Here is a 22,669-nt window from a genome sequence, read left to right on the forward strand (position 1 = left end):
TGTCCTGCCAAGCTTGCGTGCAGAAGCGAACGCATACGTGAGTAGCGCCCGCATAGGAAAGCGGTGTTCAAACCACACATGAGGTATCGCTGCGTTCGGTAGAGCGAGAGCAATAATTCTAGCCCTAGACCTCCTCTGTAACCCAAAACGTGCAACCTGTAGAATTTTTTAAACGTCGCCTATGGAGATTTTAAAGGCTAAAAGTTTGTCGCCATTCCATGAGCGGACGCAATTTTGAAGCGTGACATGTTGGGTATCAATTTATTCGGTGTAACATTATTTTTCACAATATAAAAAAATTGGGCCAACTTGACTGTTATATTTAATTAAAAAAATAAGACTTTTTCCCTGAAAATGCGCTTGTAAGTCCGCTGCACAAATACGGTGTGACAGACAGTATTGCAACGACCACCATTTTATTCTCTAGGTTGTTAGAACTCCTAAACACACACACACATATACATATATATATATATATATATATATATATATATATATATATATATATATATATACACACACACACACACATTTTTTTTTTTTTTATTATTCTAAGTAAAGGTGAGATGGGTGGGCAGTGAAAGCTTCATTAGCATCGCTGGCTGTCATACCAACAGCCACCACTAGATGGCGCCAGATTACAGAACTAAACATAGGACCACAGAAGGCCTCAAAGCCGCGGCCTCAATTACCGGCCGGCGGCGGCGCGGCCCGACACGATCACGCCAGGGGGGGTGGAAGGAGACAGGATACCCCCGCTGTGCTGCCCCAGGCGCCAGATCACAAATTCTAGTCGCCAATGCGATCTGGCGCCCGGGGTTTGTCGAGCCCTGACTTAAAGTATTTAAAGCTGTATCTGCAGACAAAATTAATTTGCACCTCGTGTTTCAATTATTTCTAGCCTGCTTCTGTTAACCACTTGCTGCCCGCCTTATAGCACTTTTACTGCTACAGGGCAGCAGCTGTGTGCAGGATCACATGTATATATCTGATTGTGCACTTCCACCAGCAGGGGGCGAGCGCTGCTTCTGCTGTGTTCACAGCTGAATCTGATCTACAGGTGCTGGGCACTTTATGTCTGCTGGCACACGCAGATTGTTATCTAAACAAGGCAGAGTTCCGTTCTGAGAGGGGAAAGGGACGGATTCTGGGTTCCTGCCAAGCAGGGACTTAAATCCACATTTTCCCCCTAGTAAAAGTAGCACACATAGTAAACACAAACACTGGCTAGGCACACATTTAATTCTTTGATCGCCCCTGGTGTTAACCCCTTTCCAGCCAGTGTCCTTAGTACAGTTACAGTGCATATTTTTAGCACTGATCATTATATTAAAGAGGAAGTAAACTCTTGTTTAAAAAAAAAAAAAAAAAAAGACAATCTGCAAGACAAAAGCATTACCTCAGATTGAAGACCCCAAAGTCATCCTCGTCTCCCCTCCGGCTGCCGACCTGTCGTCCCAGAGTTACGATGCATGTGGGAGACACCAGTAACGGCACGCAGACTGATGCAGCAGGTACATAAGTTCTATTTCGTCAGTTTCCTCTAGTGCGCATGTGCCGGTGTCATCCGCACATGGAGGGGACAGGTTTAGGAGATATCCTGGTTAGATGCAGGTAAGCCTTAATTTAGGCTTACCTGTAGCATAAAGTTTAAAAACAGGGTTTACAACCACTTTAAGGTCACTGGTTCAGGTAAAGTGTCAGTGTCCGTTTGTCGCCGCAATATCGCAGTCCTACTATAAGTCGCTAATCCATAGATGGCATCAAAAAATACTAAGCTAGGTAGCTTAGCACTGAGGAAGGGGGTTCACCCCAAAATGTGTCAGCGGTACACCCCATGTTGTGTATATGGCACATTTATGTCCATCCTTTTCAGCACTGTTTTTATGGCTTATGTCTATTTGCCATCTTGTGAGTATTCATTTTTATTTATCTAAATTTTTGAGTAAATATTTTTGGTAATGTACTAGGTGTACGGCCTTCTATTTTTGTCTGTCTTTGTATCACTGTATTAATGTTAGTGTCAGATTGACCACCGCACTATCGCAGTCCTGTTATTAAATGCTGATTGCCATAAGCAGGGTAAAAATTCCAGTATATAGACCGCAGTTTGTAGGCGCTATGACTTTCACGCAAAACAAATTAATAAAAACTTATATTGATTTAAAACTTAGCAGAATACATTTTGTCCAAAATTTATGAAGATCAGTCAGACCGATATACCCACAGGCTGAATGTCAAACGTTTTTTTTATTGAACCGGCCAATGTCTCCCGACATTCGGCACATGTGTACAAGGCTTGAGGCAACAAGCATTTGCAATTGTTCACCAATGTCAACCTGCATGTTTATCTTGGGAAATACGAAAGTTTCATCTGGTAGAACCTTGCTATTTAAGGCGCTAGGTTTGTCTATGGGGCTATAGCCCTGTTCTTGCAGGCCATGTGCTCCACTTTTAGGCTTAGTTCACACTGCTCCAATTTGTAGCTGCTGACTTTTTTAAAAAAAATTCCCCAGGCTGGAACACCTCTTTAAGGTGAGTTTGTATGTAAGTTGGAACAGGTACATTTTCTAAGTGTAGCCCCTGCCAATAATTTGTTGTCTGTGCCCCTGTTCGGAAGATTTCACCTCACTTTCTGTCCCTGTGACAATTGGATTTTGAAAAATTTGGGTTGTTGTGGAAAGGAAGGATTGGTGATAAAGCTTCAGTGGAGACACCTTTTTCCCATTCTAAAGCTTACAGGAATGATTTTCCCTTCCTAGGGATAGATTTCCTCTCAATTCCTATTGTCTCAATCAGTTTGTCAGTAGGAACCATTTGTAAGTCTGCTGTTTGTAACACGCAGACTGCCTGTGTATATATATATTTTCTGACCAAGATAATCATGGCTGCTGGGCCCTGTCTACAGTGGTCAGCTTATGTCCCTCCATCATCTGCAGCTCTCCTTTTGTCCTCCTCGCCCCTTTCCTCCCTGCCTGTCAACTCTGTGTCTGGCGCTATTCGTAAGAAAAATATCTTGGCAGCCTTTTTTCCAGTTCTCTTCAGGCCAGTCAAGTGACTCCCAGCCGCTCTGCTACTATGATCCAAGGCTACAGTGGGAGGGGCCAGCACAGTGGTCACATGACTCCTGGCTGACATCAGAGGACGATTATGGCTCCTCCCGCTGTAGCCCTGGATCGTAGTAGCAGAGCCGCTGGGAGTCACGTGACTGGCCTGAAGATAATTGGGAAAAGGTATTTAGAAGCATCTTTTTAACCACTTAAGGACCGCCGTATTGCCAATGTGCGTCATTACAATGGCGCAGGCACAAGCACGTACATGTACGTGCCTGCCTTCCAGCGGGTGGGGGGTCCGATCGGACCCCCTCCCGCTGGATACGGCGGTCCGTTTCCCTCCAGCAGCGATCCGTGATGAGGGGATGGCCGTCGGTTTCTGGCCACCCCCTCTCGATCGCTCCTGGCCAATGACGAACTTCCTCCCACTGTGTATTGTTTACACAGGAAGGAGGAAGTGATGTCATTCTCCTCGGGGCGGTCTTTTTGACCGGACTACGAGGAGAAGACTAAAAGTAAGTGCACCAAAACACTACACTGACACATAGGTACACATAGGTACACAAACCCCCCCCCCCCGATCCCCCCCAGTCACAGTGTCACTGATTGCATTGATCATTTCTTTACTGATCAATGCATTCAGTGTCAGTTGTAAAAGTAAAAACTGTCAGGGCAGTTAGTGTTAGGTCCAGGGTAGCCCCCTATCACCCCCCAATAAAGATTTAACCCCCTGATTGCCCCTAGAGTTAACCCTTTCACCCCCTTTTGCCAGTGTCACTAAGCGATAATTTTTCTGATCGCTGCATCAGTGTCGCTAGGTAGCTAGTTATTTTTTTAGGTTCACCGCCAGGTTTTTATATCGCTAGGTACCCCGATATACTACCCAATAATGGTTTTAACATCCTGATTGCCCCTAGTTAACCCTTTCACCCCCTTTTGCCACTGTCACTAAGCGATCATTTTTCTGATCGCTGCATTAGTGTCGCTACTGTCGCTAGGTAGCTAGTTATTTTTTTAGGTTCACCGCCAGGTTTTTATATCGCTAGGTACCCCGATATACTACCCAATAATAGTTTTAACATCCTGATTGCCCCTAGTTAACCCTTTCACCCCCTTTTGCCAGTGTCACTAAGCGATAATTTTTCTGATCGCTGCATCAGTGTCGCTACTGTCGCTAGGTAGCTAGTTATTTTTTTAGGTTCACCGCCAGGTTTTTATAGCGCTAGGTACCCCGATATACTACCCAATAATGGTTTTAACCCCCTGATTGCCCCTAGTTAACCCTTTCACCAGCAATCACAGTATAAGTGTCACTGGTGACGCTGGTTAGCCAGTTAGTTATTTAGGGTTCCCGTTAGGTTTTTATATAGCGCCAGGGACCCCCATATACTACCTAATAAAAATTTGAACCCCCTGATTGCCCCTAGTTAACCCTTTCACCACTGATCACCATATAAGTGTTACGGGTGACTCTGGTTAGTTTGCTTTTTATAGCATCAGGGCACCCACCATTTATTACCCAATAAAGGTTTAACCCCCTGATCACCCGGCGGGTGATATCAATTAGGTTTTAGGGTCAGGGTCTGCGTCGCCCCAGGCAGCGCTAGGTTAGTGCCAGTACCGCTAACACCCACGCGCAAAGCATACACCTCCCGTAGTGGTATAGAATCTGAACAGATCAATATCTGATCTGATCAGATCTATAATAGCGTCCCCAGCAGTTCAGGGTTCCAAAAAAATGCATTGTTAGCGGGATCAGCCCAGATACCTGCTAGCACCTGCGTTTTGCCCCTCTGCCCAGCCCACCCAAGTGCAGTATCGATCGATCACTGTCACTTACAAAACACTAAACACATAACTGCAGCGATCGCAGAATCAGGCCTGATCCCTGCGATCGCTAACAGTTTTTTTGGTAGCATTTTATATTTAAATCCGGAAGGCAGTGCTTGGTTTTCGGGGTCCCGTACGTGGCTAGGCTCCCAAAAAGTCCCCCACATGTGGTATCCCCGTACTCGGGAGAAGCAGCAGAATTTATTTTGGGGTGTAATTTGACTTCTGCCCATAGCATGTGTGAGCAATATATCATTTAGTGACAACTTTGTGCAAAAAAAAAAGGGGGGGTTTTGTGCTATTTTGGCATTTTATGGCCTTCGAAACTGTGATAGGTAGTGAGGAGTTAAATAAAAAATTTGCACCCTTAGAAATCCTGAAGGTGGTGATTGGTTTTCGGGGTGCCGTGCGCGACTAGACTCCCAAAAAGTCATTATTCAATCCCTTGGGACAAAAAAAAAATATTCAATGGTCTCAACATGGCCCTCAGCAAATAGCTTGGGGTGTCTACTTTCCAAAATGGGGTCATTTGGGGGGGTTTTGTGCCATCTTGGCATTTTATGGCCTTCAAAACTGTGATAGGTAGTGATAGGTAGTGAGGAGTAAAATAAAAAATGTATGCCCTTAGAAATCCTGAAGGCGGTGCTTGGATTTCGGGGTCCCGTACGCGGCTAGGCTCCCAAAAAGTCCCACACATGTGGTATCCCCGTACTCAGGAGAAGCAGCAGAATGTATTTTGGGGTGTCATTTCACATATGCCCATAGCATGTGTGAGCAATATATCATTTAGTGACAACTTTGTGCAAAAAAAAAAAGTTTGTAATATTCCCGCAACTTGTGGCAAAATATAAAATATTCCATGGACTCAACATGCCTCTCAGTAAATAGCTTGGGGTGTCTTCTTTCCAAAATTGGGTCATTTTGGGGGGTTTTGTGCTATTTTGGCATTTTATGGCCTTCGAAACTGTGATGGGTAGTGAGGAGTTAAATCAAAAATTTGCACCCTTAGAAATCCTGAAGGTGGTGATTGGTTTTCGGGGTGCCGTGCGCGAATAGACTCCCAAAAAGTCCCACACATGTGGTATCCCCGTACTCGGGAGAAGTAGCGGAATATATTTTGGGGTGCAATTCCACATATAACCATGGCATGTGTGAGCAATATATCATTTAGTGACAATTTTTTGTAAAAAAAATTTAATTTTTATTTTTTTTGTCATTATTCAATCCCTTAGGACAAAAAAAATAAATATTCAATGGGCTCAACATACCCCTCAGCAATTTCCTTGGGGTGTCTACTTTCCAAAATGGGGTCATTTGGGGGGGGGTTTGTACTGCCCTGCCATTTTAGCACCTCAAGAAATGAGATAGGCAGTCATAAATTAAAAGCTGTGTAAATTCCAGAAAATGTACTCTAGTTTGTAGACGCTATAACTTTTGCGCAAACCAAAAAATATACGCTTATTGACATTTTTTTTACTAAAGACATGTGGCTGAATAAATTTTGCCCTCAATGTATGACTAAAATTTAGTTTATTCGATTTTTCTTATAACAAAAAGAAGAAAATATCTTTTTTTTTAAAAATTTTCGCTCTTTTTCCATTTATATCGCAAAAAAAAAAAATCGCAGAGGCAATCAAATACCATAAAAAAAAAGCTCTATTTGTGGGAAGAAAAGGACGCAAATTTCGTTTGTGTGCAATATTGCATGACCGCGCAATTACCAGTTAAAGCAGCGCAGTGCGAAATTGGAAAAAGACCTCTGGTCCTTAAGGTGTTTATTGGTCCGGGGCTGAAGTGGTTAAACACACTTGGAAAGTAAGTTATTGCCAGATAAAGGAGAGGGGCTCCCAGTGAAAGCTGTTTTTAGGGTTAAAACCACTTTAATATCATGAATTTAAATTAATATGAATTTATTGTCGGCCATTATCAGCACCTTTTAGATGGAAACGGTGAGTGGAAGCACCGGAGTGCGGCGGGGCGGTCCCCTCTCTCCGCCCGTAAGAACGATCACACGGCGGAGCAGCCACTATGATCATTCTTATAGTGTAGGGAATCGCCAGGCTGAAAGAGCTGATATCTGAATGATGCCTGTAGCTGCACTCATAATTCAGATATACCCCCACAAAGTCAAGGACGTCATATGACGGCTGGCAGTGGGTAAGTGATTAAATTTTATTTCTTTTTGTTGAGTTCATTTCTACTGTAATCATTCATGTTGTCTCTGGCTGGGTTCAATGTTACCCTTGTCATAACTGTTTTAAAATGTTTGTAAACCCCAACAATGAACTTATTTTCTCCCTTTTTGTCTACTCAATATGCCATGTTTTTGAATGTTTTTGGGTTTATCTGTTTAAAGTGGTTGTAAACCCTTACAACCAACTTTGACCTACAGGTAAGCCTAGATTAAGGCTTACCTGTAGGTCCAAGAAATATCTCCTAAACCTATACGGTTTAGAATATTTACCCGAAGACAGCCACCGCTGTCTACGGCACATGCGCACTGGGCAGGCCACAGATCGCGGCGATATGCTGCGAGTGTCGGCTCCCCGTGCGCATGCGCGGGAGTGACGTCATCGCGGCCCCGGCGAATCACAGCGCTGGAGCCGCGAGACTCGGAAGTCGCTCCGGGATACATGGCAGCTGCGAAAAGGAAGACGGAGGACCGCTTCAGGGGCTTCGTTCTCAGGTAAGTTATTCATAATGAGTTAGTATGCTATGCATACTAGCTCATTATGCCTTTGCCTTACAGGGTGTGTGCTTTTAAAAAAAAAAAATGTCTTTACTTCCTCTTTAATAAGTACCGTATATACTCGAGTATAGGCCGACCCGAATATAAGCCGAGGCCCCCAATTTACCCCCAAAAAAACTGGCAAACTTATTGACTCGTGTATAAGCCGAGGGTAAGACATGCCTGTCCATCCCTGTGTGTGTGTCCGTCCATCCCTGTGTGTCCGTCCATCCCTGTGTGTCCGTCCATCCCTGTGTGTCCGTCCATCCATCCCTGTGTGTGTGTGTGTGTCCATCCATCCATCCATCCCTGTGTGTGTGTGTCTCCATCCCTGTGTGTGTGTGTCTCCATCCATCCATCCATCCCTGTGTGTGTGTGTGTCTCCATCCATCCATCCATCCCTGTGTGTGTGTGTGTGTGTGTGTGTGTGTGTGTGTGTGTGTGTGTGTGTGTGTGTGTGTCCAGCCTACCTGTGTCCTGAGCCTTTGTCCCGAGCCTCCGTCCCGTGCCGAGCCTCCTTGCCTCCGTGCCTCGCCGCCGTGCCTCGCCGCCATGCCATGCCTTGCCTCCGGTCCCGTCCCGTCCCGTGCCGTGCCGTGCCGTGCCGTCCTGTGCCTTGCCTCCGTCCCGTGCCCTCTTCGTTCGTCGGCGCCTCGGCGGCCATTGTCAAATTCAAAAGCTGCGCCGCCGCCTTCGCCTGTGATAGGCGGAACACTGAATTTCCCAGCAGCCTGTGTTCCGCCTATCACAGACGTCGTATCATCCTCGTCCGTAGTACGAGGATGATACGAAGTCCGTGATAGGCGGAACACAGGCTGCTGGGAAATTCAGTGTTCCGCCTATCACAGGCGAAGGGGGAGCCGGAGGCGCGGCTTTTGAATCAGAATGGCCGCTGTCTGTCTGCTCGACACGCTGATCGAGCGGGCAGACAGCGATGACTCGAGTATAAGCCGAGGGGGGCACTTTCAGCCTCAAAAAAGAGGCTGAAAATCTCGGCTTATACTCGAGTATATACGGTACATAAAATACCTGTTCATTTTGCCAAAAATCCTTTGAGCTAAAACGTGTGTGTGCGCTCTGCTTATGTACAAAGAGAGGGCTATTGGAGATGAAGTCTGTGTTCTTTGTAATCCATCAGCCTTCAGGTAGGCAGGGCTGACACCACGTGCTTGGTTATGCTGTAGTGTTAAAAGCTCGGTTCACATGTCTGGCTGTGGTTTCAGTGTGATTTTTTTTTTAAAAGGAGTCCGGTGCAGTTTTGTTCACTGGTTCAGGTCAGAATTTTTACTTGAAATTGCACCTTAACTGGACTGAAAACAAACTGTGGCTAGCCTGAACATACACTATATTACCAAAAGTATTGGGACACCTGCTTTTATACGCACATAAACTTTAATGATATCCCAGTCTTAGTCCGTAGAGTTCAATATTGGGTTGACCCACCCTTGGCAGCTATAACAGCTTCAACTCTTCTGGGAAGGATGTCCACAAGGATTTGGAGTGTGTTTATGGGAATGTGAATTTGTGAGGTCAGGCACTGATGTTAAACAAGAAGGCCTGGCTCTCAGTCTCCACCCTAATTCATCCCAAAAGGGTTCTATCAGGTTGATGTCAGGACTCTGCAGCCCAGTCAAGGTCCTCCACCCCAGACTCATTCATGTCTTTTATGGACCTTGCTTTGTGCACTGGTGCGCAGTTATGTTGGAATGGGAAGGGGCCGTCCCCAAAACTGTTCCCAGAAAGTTGGAGCCGTGACATTTTTCAAAATGTCTCGGTATGCTGACATCCTAAGTGTTCTCTTCACTGGAACTAAGGGGCCAAGCCCAATCCCTGAAAAATAACCCCACACCATAACCTCCCCTCCACCAAATAATTTGGACGAGTGCACAAAGCAAGGTCCATAAAGACATGGGGGTGAGCAAGTTTGGGGTGGAGGAACTTGACTGGCCTGCACTGAGTCCTCACTTCAACCCGATGGAACACTTTTGGATGAATTGGAGTGGAGACTGTAAACCAGGCCTTCTCATCCAACATCAGTGGCTGACCTCACATATGCGCTTCTGGAAGAATGATCAAACATTCCCATAGACACACTCCTAAACCTTGTGGACAGCCTTCCCAGAAGAGTTGAAGCTGTTATGGCTTCAAAGGATGGGCCAACTCAACTCAGACTAAGTCTGGGATGTCGTTGAAGTTCATGTGTGTGTAAAGGCAGGTGTCCCAATACTTTTGATGATATTGTGTATGAACAAGCGCCATAGAAAGCTGGTTCAGTTCACATGTCATGAAAATCGGTTGCAGTTCCAAAATTCATCCTTTTGGCATATATGTGAACCGAACCTAAAGGGATCAAATCTGGTGAAATGTAAATGTATTGCAAAAATGTTTTCCCCCTTCTCATCTGTAATGCTTTCTTGTTGGTTCAGGCCTAGGGTTCAACATTGTGGGTGGCACAGACCAGCAATACGTGTCTCATAATGACAGTGGAATATACGTTAGTAGCATCAAGGAGAATGGAGCTGCCGCTGTGGATGGAAGGCTACAGGAAGGAGACCGAATACTGGAGGTAAGACACCATTGTATTCTGTTTGTCTGGGATCGCTTGTAGTGTAAACTGTCTGTCTGGATTTTCTTGTAATGTGAACAAACGTTTGTACAATTGTCCTCTCTGTGATCATTTAAACTGTTTACTTAATTCAGCCTACTTCCATTCAAAGAGGAGAACTCTGCAGTGGCACGCCTCTCCCTCTGGCCTGGAGTTTCATGAATGACTAGGTTTGTGTTATTGAAGACAACACCTAGGTGTGTTGCAGAGTCGAGCAACAAGGTTATTTTTAAGGATATGGAAGAGTTTATTTTTTTGTTCTTCATGTTGCATATCTGCCAATAGTTTTCAGCAACAAATATTTGCTTTCTTTTGCCTTTCATGTACTCAGTCTTGCCTATCCATAGAGCACAAAGTAGAAGCTGCAAATATGTGTAGAAATATGGGTTTTAATGCTTCATATTCTCAAAAACAACATGCAACATAATACCAGCCCTTAAAGTGATTGTAAGGGTTATTTATTTATTTTTTGAAATGACGAACATCATACTTCCACTGTGCAGCTATTTTTGGAACTGTGGCCGTTGAACCTAGTCTTCTGGGACCCCCTTTGACTCTCACAGCTCCTCCCCACATCAGATAACCCCATAGGAGAAGCTTTGTCTCGGGGGGTTACCTTGTGGGTGCGTTCCTGAGTCCAGCATTTGCATCCATAGAAACAAATGCTGGACTCCGCCCCGCAACAAATAGTGTAGCTGCTGACTTTTAAGATAAGGACACTTACCTGTCCAGGGAGCCCGCGATGTCAGTACCCAAAGCCAATCTTCGGATTGACTCACGGCTGCTGCTGCCAACATTCCTGGTGAGGGAACCAGGCAGGGAAGACTTTCCGCTTCACTCCTGGTTCCCTACTGAGCATGCAGAAGTTGCCCGGTGCGTTCTGAATGGTCCCTGCTGTCTTCTGGGACCTGTGTGTCTCCCAGAAGACAGCAGGGGGGAAGGAGGAGGGGCCGGACATGGCGTAGTTCACCGCACAATGTGCGGCGCTATTTTGCCGAAAGTGGGCGCAAATACCTGGATTTGACAGGTATCTGCTCCCCCCTACCCACTGAAAGGTGCCAAATGTGAAATTGGAGGGGGGAGGAATCCGATCAGCCGAAGTTCCATTTTTTTTCGGTGGCACTCCGCTTTAATATCACAGTCCCCCCTCCCCCTTAAAGCGGTGCTATAGTGTTCTCAGTTCCCATTCATATCACAGCTCCCCTTTACATTACAGTGCAGTCCACTTTTCTTCACAGTGCCCCCATACAATAATGTAAAGGGACTGCTCTGTAAAGTGGCACTGATATAAAGCACCTGCACTGTAAGGATTACAGTGCAGTGCTATTTATATCACTGTGCCCCTTTACATTCGTGCCCTTAGCAATCACAGTTAGCCCCCCCACCACAGTGCTCTTGCAGTCATGGCCCCCCTTTCCTCTTACACCAGAGTGCCTACCCTGCACAGTCCTAGCCTTTGGCAGTGCCAGGGCAGTTAGCAGAGAACTTTGCAGATTAGGTAATCCTTTCAGCAGGGCAGGGGGCAAGGAGCTGCAGATCTGGATGGATTGTTGGAGCTGCCCAACTTTTAATGTTAACAAGCGGGTAATTACCACACTCTGTCCCGATCTGCAGCTCCTCCAGCCCATTGACATGCAGATAGGATGACATTGTTGGGGGTGCGGGAGACCTTTGAGAGAATACGCAGGCTGTGGCACAGCCACACAGCAGAAGGTGAGCAGCGAGCGCAGTTTGTGCTAATATTGTCCGGACAACAGTTTCCGCTCACCTCCTGCTGTGCAGCCCGGGGGTTGGGGACCTAATGGGCACAGAAGAACTGTTGTCTATAAAATCTTGACATTAAGGCTAGGTTCACATTGCTGCGATGCGGGAACGCCGCGAATCCGCGGCGTTTTCCCGCATCGCATTACTCCCGCCGGCAGTTCACACTGCCCTATGCGGACGGCTGGGGGTGTCAATGTTATGTTAATGACACCCCCAGATCCGTCGGCATATCGCAGTGCGATCTGCCGACTCGCACAGGAATCGGATCGCATGGTGTGAACCCCCATGCGATCCGATTCCGTTGCGGACCCAAAAAAGGGTCCCGTGCGAGTTTGCTGCGGGACCGCTGCGAGTTCAGCCATACTATCTGTATGGCTGAACTCGCAGCGCTACGGAGATCGGATGTGATTTGCTGTGCGAATCACATCCGGTTCTCCCCCCGCAGCGGTGTGAACCCAGCCTAACAGTTACAGTTGTGCTCATAAGTTTACATACCCTGTCAGAATTGGATTTCTTGCCCATTTTTCAGAGAATATGAATGATAACACAAAAACTTTTCTTTCGCTCATGGTTAGTGTTTGGCTGAAGCCATTTATTATCAATCAACTGTGTTTACTCTTTTTTTTATTTTTTATTTTAATCATAATGGCAACAGAAACTACCCAAATGACCCTGATCAAAAGTTTACATACCCTGGTGATTTTGGCCTGGTAACATGCACACAAGTTGACACAAAGGGTTTTGAATGGCTATTAAAGGTAACCGTCCTCACCTGTGATCTGGTTGCTTGTAATCAGTGTGTGTGTGTTAGGTCTCATGCACACTGGACGTTAAAATAATATAAAAATGGCAGTAGCTTTGCAGTGAGTTTTTCAAAGTTTTTGCCATATCGTTTTTTACCGTTTATTAGTGTTTTTCTGCGTTAGTGTTTTTTTTTTTTTTTAAATAAATTATTATTCTTTTTTTTCAATGGCTCAAAAACGTTAAACGCTGGTGAGTGAAGTTTTTGAGCATTTATCGATGTCTATCAGCGTTAGAGTGTTTTTTACAGCTGAAAAATGTTTCTCAGAACCCACTAGTCTAGCCTTGTGTTTTTTTTTTTTTTTTTTTTTTTTTTCTGCTCAAACGACACTACTCAAAACTTCTGATAACGGCCTATGTGTGCATGGACACATAGGATAACATGATGGAGAGTTTAATGACTGTAGAAAAAACATCTACAGCCAAAAACAGCTGCTGTAAAAAGGTTTCTGGATTCTGAATCATGGGGAAAGCAAAAGAATATTCAAAGGATCTGTGGGAAAAGGTAGTTGAACTGTATAAAACAAGAAGGGGATATAAAAAGATATCCAAGGAATTGAGAATGCCAATCAGCAGTATTCAAACTCTAATCAAGAAGTGGAAAATGAGAGGTTCTGTTGAAAACAAATCGCGGTCAGGTAGTCCAACTAAAATTTCAGCCACAACTGCCTGGAAAATTGTTCGGGATGCAAAGAAAAACCACAAATAAATTCAGGTGAAATACAGGACTCTAAAAACGTGGTGTGGCTGTCAAGATGCACAATAAAGAGGCACTTGAAGAAAGATGGGCTGCATGGTCAAGTCACCAGAAGAAAGCCATTACTATGCAAATGCCACAAAGTATCCCGTCTTCAATATGCCAAACAGCACAGAGACAAGCCTCAAACCTTCTGGTACAAAGTCATTTGGAATGATGAGACCAAATTGAGCTTTTTGGCCACAACCATAAATGCTAAATTTGGAGAGGAGTCAACAAGGCCTATGATGAAAGGTATGGAGGTGGATCACTGATGTTTTGGGGATGTTTGAGCTACCAAGGCACAGGAAATTTGGTTTTGTTGGCAAGATGAATGCAGTTTGTTATCAAATACTGGAGGAACATTTGCATTCATCACTCAGGAAGCTGCGCATGGGACGTACTTGGACATTCCAACATTGCAATGATCCAAAACACAAGGACAAGTCGACCTCTCATTGGCTACAGCAGAATAAAGTGAAGGTTCTGGAGTGGCCATCTCAGTCTCCTGACCACAATATAATTGAGCCACTCTGGGGAGATCTCAAACATGCATTTCATGCAAGACTGCCCAAGAAATCACAGGAACTGGAGGCTTTTTGCCAAGAGGAATGGGCAGCTTTACTATCTGAGAAGCTAAAGAGCCTCATCCACAAATACCACAAAAGAATTCAAGCTGTCATTGATGTTAAAGGGGCCAATACACAGTATTAAGAACTGGGGTGTGTAAACTTTTGATCAGGATCATTTGGGTCGTTTTTGTCATGATTTAAAGAGTAAACACAGTTAATTGATAATAAATGGATTAAGCCAAACACTAACTATGAGTGAAAGAAAAGTTTTTGTGTTGTTCATATTCTTTGAAAAATTGCCAAGAAATCATAAATTATGCCAGTGTATGTAAACTTGTGAGCACAACTGTATACCCACAAAAATTCAAGTATTTGTAAGACCCCTTTCACACTAGGGTGGTCCAGCCACTACCGGGGCACTTTTAACCCCGCTAGCAGCCGAAGAAAGGGTTAATAGCACCCTTGATGCGGCGCTGCCGGAGCACTTTGCAGGCACTTTGGCAGTGCTGCCCATTAATTTCAATGGGCAAGGGCGGTGCGGGAGTGGTGTATACACCACTCCCGCACCACCCCAAAGATGCTAATTGCAGGACTTTTTTTTCCCGTCCTGCAAACGCCACCGCCCCAGTGCGAAAGCACTCCGGCTTTCACACTGGGGTGGCTTGAGAGACGCTTTCAGGCACTTTACAGGCACTATTTTTAGTGCTAAAGTGCCCCAGGGTGAAAGGGGTCTAAATGTAAAGGTTTATGGAGTACAGAATGTGTACTGCAACAGTGTAGAACATTGAATTGTCTACACATTCTATAAATTCAAGCTGGTGTTTAGAATATGCCAAGTGGATAGCAACTTACCAATTATTCTTTATTTTTTTTTCTTGTCCATTCAGGTGAATGGTATTAAGCTAGAAAAACTTTTGCACAGACATGCAGTGGAACTCTTCAGAAATGCTGGTGAACATGTGGTCTTAAAGGTTCGGCACCAGGTAACTGGGTCTCTGTACTGTATTTGAAACAATATATATTGATTGTTATGTCAGAACATGAGCTGTATAACATTCCTATTATATATATATATATATATATATATATATATATATATATAATTTTTTTTTTAAAGTGTACTTTATATTAATATAAAAGCAAACTGATGCCATAAGATGCGGAAGAAATATTCTAGCTGTATAGCTATAGTGCAAGCCTATTCTTCTAGATATATTTTGTAGTGTAGGGCTGTCATCTTCTATTACTACTTAAAATGTTTTCTTGAGGATAGCAGGGAGAAAAGCAAAATCATCTGAAATATGTTGGTGACTGTGGAGTGTTGAGTGTTCTGGTCTCTATTAAAGGGTAACTCCACTTTTGTGGGAATAAAAATAATATAGCATATACCAGTGATGGCGAACCTTGGCACTCCAGATGTTTTGGAACTACATTTCCCATGCTGCTCATGCACTCTGTAGTGTAGTTGAGCGTCATGGGAAATGTAGTTCCAAAACATCTGGGGTGTCAACGTTTGCCATCGCTATCATATACAATTGTGACACAAGTCATATTGTATTGAAATGTTACTAAAAGTGACCTTTCCTTTTTAACCTGCAGCTCTGTAATTTTCTGTAAAATTCAATGCAATATGGCTACCTGGAGGTGCTCTGTACACAGAATGCCCCCTGAAAATGTCATAACCTACGTGTGTGATTGGCTCACTGATTTTCCCAGAAGTCTGCATTAAGATACAGGTCAGATATCTGGCATCCCCTTCAACAAAAGGGTAATTTTTGGTGAGCTACTCCTAATAGGAAATTTCGTCTAATGGGATGCAGACCCAGAAATATTCCTCATTAGAGCCCTGCAAGTGCAACAGCTGATTGATAATTATGAAACCACTCCCATACAGAGTCATTTTGCACATGGACACAGACAAACACACAGGGATTTCTTCAGAATAACAAAAGGTAGGCATCTGCAACAAAGTTTGTCAAAATCCCAGCAATGTGTATATATATAGTATTTCACAAAAGTGAGTACACCCCTCACATTTTTGTAAATATTTTATTATCTTTTCATGTGACAACACTGAAGAAACTACACTTTGCTACAATATAAAGTAGTGAGTGTACAGCTTGTATAACTGTAACTGTAAATTTGCTGTCCCCTTAAAATAACTCCACACACAGCCATTAATGTCTAAACCGCTGGCCACTGTTATTTTCCAGCACTGCCTTAACCCTCTTGGGCATGAAGTTCACCGGAGCTTCACAGGTTGTCACTGGAGTCCTCTTGCACTCCTCCATGATATCACGGAGCTGGTGGATGTTAGAGACCTTGTGCTCCTCCACCTTCCGTTTTGATGCCCCACAGATGCTCAATAGGGTTTAGGTCTGGAGACATGCTTTGCCAGTCCATCACCTTTGCCCTCAGCTTCTTTAGCAAGGCAGTGGTAGTCTTGGAGGTGTGTCTGGAGTCGTTATGTTTTAATACTGCCCTGCGGCCCAGTCTCCAAAGGGAGGGGATCATGCTCTGCTTCAGTATGTCACAGTACTTGTGTTTGCGGGCTTTCTTGTGCATCATCTTTAGAAGCGATGCAGACCAATTTGATGCAGTGTATGTCATATGGTCTGAGCACTGACAGGCTGACCCCCTAACCCTTCACCCTCTGCAGCTATGCTGGTAGCACTCATATTTCCCCGAGACAACCTCTGCATATGACGTTGAGCACATGCACTCAACTTCTTTGGTTGACCATGGCAAGGTCTGTTCTGAGTGGAACCTGTCCTGTTAAACCGCTGTATGGTCTTGGCCAACGTGCTGAAGGTCAGTTTCAGTGTCTTCAGTGGCAATCTTCTTGTCTAGGTCATCTTTATGTAGAGCAACAATTCTTTTTTTCTCTTACGTTCACCGACTGACACAGCTCCTTTCTTAGACCATTGGGTCGTTACGCCACCTTCAGGAGAGGACTAGGCATAACATGTTAACAATAAAGCTAGAACTTTCTAGTTCCGCCCAAGGGGCGGTCCCTTAGGTAACATCCCCTCAGCCTGCTACTGCATCCTCAGTTTTTTTCTGCCTAGTGAAGAAGGACCTAGGAACCCTGCGGGCCCATCAGTCCATGGATTTTTCTGCAGAAGTTTTGCTTTTTGCACAAGATCTGCTATCAACAGCCGACTGGGTGACAGGCTGGATACGCTTATCCTTGTAGTCTCCCCAGCCTGGCCAGCGAGCGTGTGAAGACCAGAGCTCCGCGCTGGGTTGGCCACGACATGCCCCCAGCTCCTGGGGCGGCTGATGGGTGTAATGCCCCGGGGCACACATATGACCGGGCTACTGATGTCTACGTCAGTGTGCCGGGCCAGAAGCCACCCCGTACTGATCAGAGAGTGGGTCTGTGATGTTATGTCTCCCAGCTCTTCAGGACTGGTAAGTACAGCTCTCCCTGCCTCTGTGGGGCTGAGCAGCTGGGCATTCCCTGGGATGTTGATTCGGGGGTCCCTCACCTCCCTCTCTTCTCTCCCTGTCCCTATCTCCCCCCCCCCTCCCCCCGCCTTTCCTGTGGGGGATGTTGCATGGGCTGCTCAGCGGTGTGTGTGCCATAGACAGGGGCTTTCCGGGGGGGAGGGGGGGTGTCTCTCACCTGGGGGGGACTGCGCTGGATAGCTGTGCCGTGGATGTCTCTCCTCTGAGGTGTCTGGAGGCTGTGTCTGTAGATAGCTGTAGCGCTTTTTCACCGCCATTTTTCTGCCTGTTTTTTCACTGTCCCTCATGGCATACAGTTCTCGGCGGCCATTTTTGGTGTGACCAGGGAGCTGCATGCATCTAACCAAGGGTTCCATCAGGTTAGGTTTTAGAATTCTCTTCAGGGAGAGTGTACTTTATTCCTGTAGATCAATGATTACATTTTCTTTTCTAGTGTGTTCACCAAGTGAGCTCTTACTCAAAATATAATGATGTACGCATTTAGTTTTTACGAGTCGTCACCAGAAAACACATTATGAATTGCAGCTGGAGTCATAGAAACTGATCTCTATATTTATTTATAATGGGGAGCAGCTCATGGCTTTTAATATGTTCTGGAAACCATCAGGCATTTCTTACCCCTGTCACTAATGTCTTCCTGAGCTTGTACATTTGTATCATCCTCCATGAGTTTGAGCGGCAGAGCAGGTAGTTGGTTCCGCTCCGGTGCCTCTGTCTGCTCTGTGTAACTCCAGGGGAGAATGGCTTTCAAAACCTGTTTGTTTAATAATTTTTTTTTTTTTTTTTTTTTTTTTTACAAAGGTGAGTAAGTTGCAGTACCAATTATACAGACAGACAATATGAAACTTAAAGAGTAACTTGACTTCTATTGAGAGAAAAAAACATTCCTCTCTGGGTCCGCTATGTACGTATAAAAAGGGAGGGCACACCGACCTTGTGCATTACCCAAAATAATTTTAATAAACGTAAAAACAGCAATGGTTATACTCGTATGAAAACGTGGTATACAAGCATATCAAGGCAACAGCAATAGCGAACGGGTTCTCTAAGGTCTATGGTTGGAATCGGAGATGCCGGAGGACCAGACAGTATTGCAGGGGGGCTAACACATTTCAAGGGAGGGCCCTCTTCAAAGCCAAAGTGATGAGTGACTGGTCTCTTCTGTATGTATATACACACATATACACCTTTATACACGCCCACATGATGGCATATTCTGACACGCCCATCCACATAGGCACTGCCTCCCTGTGGACAAAGGGGAGGATTCTGTGTGCCACGGTCAGGCATCTCAGGCTCACCGTTCCCATATTGACAGTTTGTGTAAAGGTATAGCATTGTAGCCTCACAATACATGTAAAGATTAAACCGTATAGCTATAGCTTGAAAACATGGGGTGTATTAAACAATCACAATTGTAAATCTAACCTGTTACTGTGGGGAAGTTGGTATCCTCTGATGGGTCTAACATCGATCTGTGGTATATAGCATGCTCTGTGTCACCCAGGCTCTGGCAAGGTGGGCCCAGCGGCGTTCCTGACAAAATAGCATGTGATCTATGTACATTGCAGGGATTTTTACCAAACTTTGTTGCAGATTCCTACCTTTTGTTACTCTGAAGAAATAACTGCATGTTTGTCTGTGTCCATGTTCTGCATGAATTTGTATGGAAGTGGTTATATAATGATCAGTCAGCTGCTGCACCTGCAGGCCTCTGGGGAAATTGACAGGGGCTGCATCTCTTTAGACGTGATTCCCCTTTGGGCGTAACTCAATGATGCAATGATTTTAGTAAATATAAACGGCTAAATACCTTTTCTCATCAGCAGTATATAGAAGTCAGAAGACTTCTATCAGTGTTGGCTTGTAGAAGGAGTTTCCATTTTCCTCTGACTGTCCTATCGGGATGCAGAACCCCTGGCCCTCTGTCTTGATAGTGCTGATTGGCCCTGTGCTGCATCCTTCCAAGAAAAAAAAAAACCTCTAGCAATACACACCAAACTGAGCATGTGCAGCCTGTCCCCTGGCTCTGTATTATCATAAAATATATTGTGGACAGTGGAAGAAGGGGAGAATGAGAAGACAGGATCAAACAGCCTTTTTACACAGTGCAGAGGATTAAACCCTTAGGTTTCACAGTGAGTATAACCAGCATGCTTGACTGCATATACATACTGATTTTACTGTTGTGGGTTTAGTAACACTTTAAAGCCCAATTGAACTTTAATTTTCAATCAGCATGCCGGGCTCTTGGGAAAAGGTGTTAGCAGCCACAGTTAAATAAGCTGATGCCCTGCCAGCATGCTGCAGACTAGGGTCCTTTCTGTGTGGAAGCAGTTGTCTCTGTGGCTAGATAATTTGGTAGATTGGTGGCTCCAGGTTTGTTGTCACAGCAAGCAAAAAGAGTCGGCGGGTAAACCATAACCAAAATTAATACAATGTAGGTGGTCTTGTCTGCTCCTTGTAGAGTTTATAGCTCAACTCTGAAAGACGTGGGAATTCTCCCTTTGCAGTGGGGCTGTGCCTGCAGTTCAAAGATTAATATTGCACAATTAGCTCTAGCGGACGTAGTAAAGATCTATGTACCCAATCATCCATGCTGCTACACTGGTCTGGGCAGCATCTTTTCCCCTACTCCCCAGCAGTCTAAGGTCCTGACGACATCAAGACTAATGCAAGGTCTGGAGCAGTGATGGCAAACCTTGGCACCCCAGATGTTTTGGAACTACATTTCCTATAATGCTTATGCACTCTGCAGTGTAGTTGAGCATCATGGGAAATGTATTTCCAAAACATCTGGGGCGCCAAAGTTCGCCATCACTGATCTAGAGCCTTGCACTGTTGTGTGTGTGGGGGGGCGTAGTGGATATCGGGTAAGTTAAAGTGCTTCACCTCTCTCCTATAATACATTTCTCACTGCAAAGAATATTTTTCACATTTCTGGCAGTTGAGTTTCAGCAAGCTGTTGTGACAGATCCTGGTAGTCAACCAAAACTAGCAGAACCTTTTTGAGGGGTCTTTTAAGTATTTCTAACCAAATCTAATTATTTTCTTTGTTTTGTTTCTTTCACACTTTGCTAATCTCTGCCCTTGCCTCTGTTTTTTCTTAACAGAATCATCTAAATGGACCTCTTGGAGGTAGAAGCGACACAGACTCTGATGGAACGTCAATAGCCATGATATTGGTGCCTGTAATATTAGCTGCCGTGGCTGTCTACACCTTTATAAAATATCGGCAACGTATAACAAAATATTAGACTGCCAAACAATGCAAACGCAAAGAACACAAGAAAATACAGTTATAATCACACTAGTCCTTTGTATGCTATCGTGTAAGATCCCTACATCCTATGTGCTGCCTGTAAATATATTCAACAGCTTGAAATGGTACTGACCACAGGAATGTTTCAGTCCAACCTTTCTGACAATATGCGGTATCTAGCCTTAGAAATTGCTTTAACTTTTTATCTCTGCTATGTTTAATCTGAACTTGATTCCCTTGAAGTAAGTTATTCTTATCAATGTTTTCTGTCCCTGAATATTTTAAATAATTTAATTTGTGGTACTGTATCTTTACATTTATGTTGTCAGAAGAAGAGGAATATATAAATATTTAATTGGACATTCCACTTATAGTGGAAAGTAATTTTCTTTGGAGTGAGGTCCAATGAAATGGGCAACACCCCATAGGCCACAACTGATCAGCTGATGGGAGCTTTCTACAGTTGATGATAAAGCCACACAGAGCCAAGTGGTTTTCAGTGGGCTTTTTTCATTAGCTGACTTTTGGGGGATTTGAGAAAGGGACCTTTTTTTCCACTTGGGGAATGAGATCATCATCACAGTGAATGTGAATGTTGTTAAAAACGATACCAATCAGAAGGAATAGTAGAGGGTATATTGCATATGTGCAATTTGTATTCAACAAGAATAATCTGCTGTACTGCTGGGTAATGTGTTGGTGTCTGCATTAAAGCCCATCTTCTTCATGCTCTGTTCTTCCTCTGTGGCTTCACCAAAAATTACATAGTACTTCCGGGTATAGGGGAATATATGGCCTTCTTTGATGCAGTCCTCAGACCTAGCGACCAATTGCTAGGCTGGAGTATAGTCATATGATGACTGATGAGTCGGGGGTCATGTCCTCATTCACTCTGAGCTCCTATACCTGTTGACACTGGGTATTTTTCTGGTGGCTACAACAGAGAAAGGAACAAGGTGCCAATGTCCCTTTATTATAAACCAGATATCAGAAAATCTATGTGAATTTGTGAAAACCAATCAGGTAAACTCTGGTTCATGTTGAGGTAGCTTTACAACGTGCACTATGCATTCTGCCACTTTTATAGGTCCCTTTATAAATGAACTCAAACAAGGTTAGACCTAAGGGAAGTTTCATTTTAATTCCCCTTTTGTCATTTCAGAGTTCAGTTTTTATGATTCTGTAAGAATCCTAGTTAAAGTTAGATGTAAATGTTGGTTACTTTTGAGGCATCCAATGTATATACTCCTTCCTGCAACCCTCCCGTTTTACTGGCAGCCTAGTCTTCATTTTCTACCTGCTGGTTAGTATTATGGTCAGTTCCTTCAAATATAATTGCTTTTAATATGCATTACATTTGAAAGGATTAACCTTATTCTTTTTAGCAGTATCAACAAACAAGGATAAGCCTATTATGCAGCTGGAGCGGGACAGTGGGTGAAAGCAGAGTACCTCTTTAACAAAGAACCCCCCCTTGTACCTTCTTGTATCTACAATAGAGGCTTGGATTATATTGAGGTTCAGCAAACACTAAAAAGCGTTATAATGTCCTAATATCCTAAAAGTCTCTTCTGAAAATTAGTAGGTTCATAACAATAAAGTTGGAGGAAAATTTGGTTCCATAACTGGTTGATTTGGTGGATTTGTTCACATGGAAATACTATGGTTGATTTTAAACATGTTTGTTCCTCAAGCTTACCTATGCAACATGTGTCTCATTATGTCAACTTGGTGGACGTGCCTTACATTTTTGCCAAATTTCCTTCTTAGCTTTGACTCCAGTATCTCCAGGAACAGGTTTTTTTCTATATTTAGGATGATGCCATAAACTTAACAGAGGTTGTTGG

General features: G+C 44.2%; 1 protein-coding gene across 1 annotated transcript in view; it reads left to right on the forward strand.

Annotated features, from left to right (window-relative positions):
• SYNJ2BP (synaptojanin 2 binding protein) overlaps nt 1-22,447 on the forward strand; it is a 38,280-nt gene extending 15,833 nt beyond the window's left edge. Inside the window, exons 2-4 of the mRNA XM_077464624.1 lie at nt 10,038-10,177; nt 14,977-15,072; nt 20,674-22,447. Coding sequence (XP_077320750.1) covers nt 10,038-10,177; nt 14,977-15,072; nt 20,674-20,817 — 380 coding nt within the window. The 3' untranslated portion in view covers nt 20,818-22,447. The remainder of the gene's footprint in view (nt 1-10,037; nt 10,178-14,976; nt 15,073-20,673) is intronic.
• Nucleotides 22,448-22,669: the final 222 nt, after the last annotated feature.

Source organism: Lithobates pipiens, unplaced genomic scaffold (assembly GCF_037356315.1).
Source record: "Lithobates pipiens isolate NorthernLeopardFrog02 unplaced genomic scaffold, aLitPip1_a1.2 Scaffold_30, whole genome shotgun sequence".
NCBI classification, from domain to species: domain Eukaryota; kingdom Metazoa; phylum Chordata; class Amphibia; order Anura; family Ranidae; genus Lithobates; species Lithobates pipiens.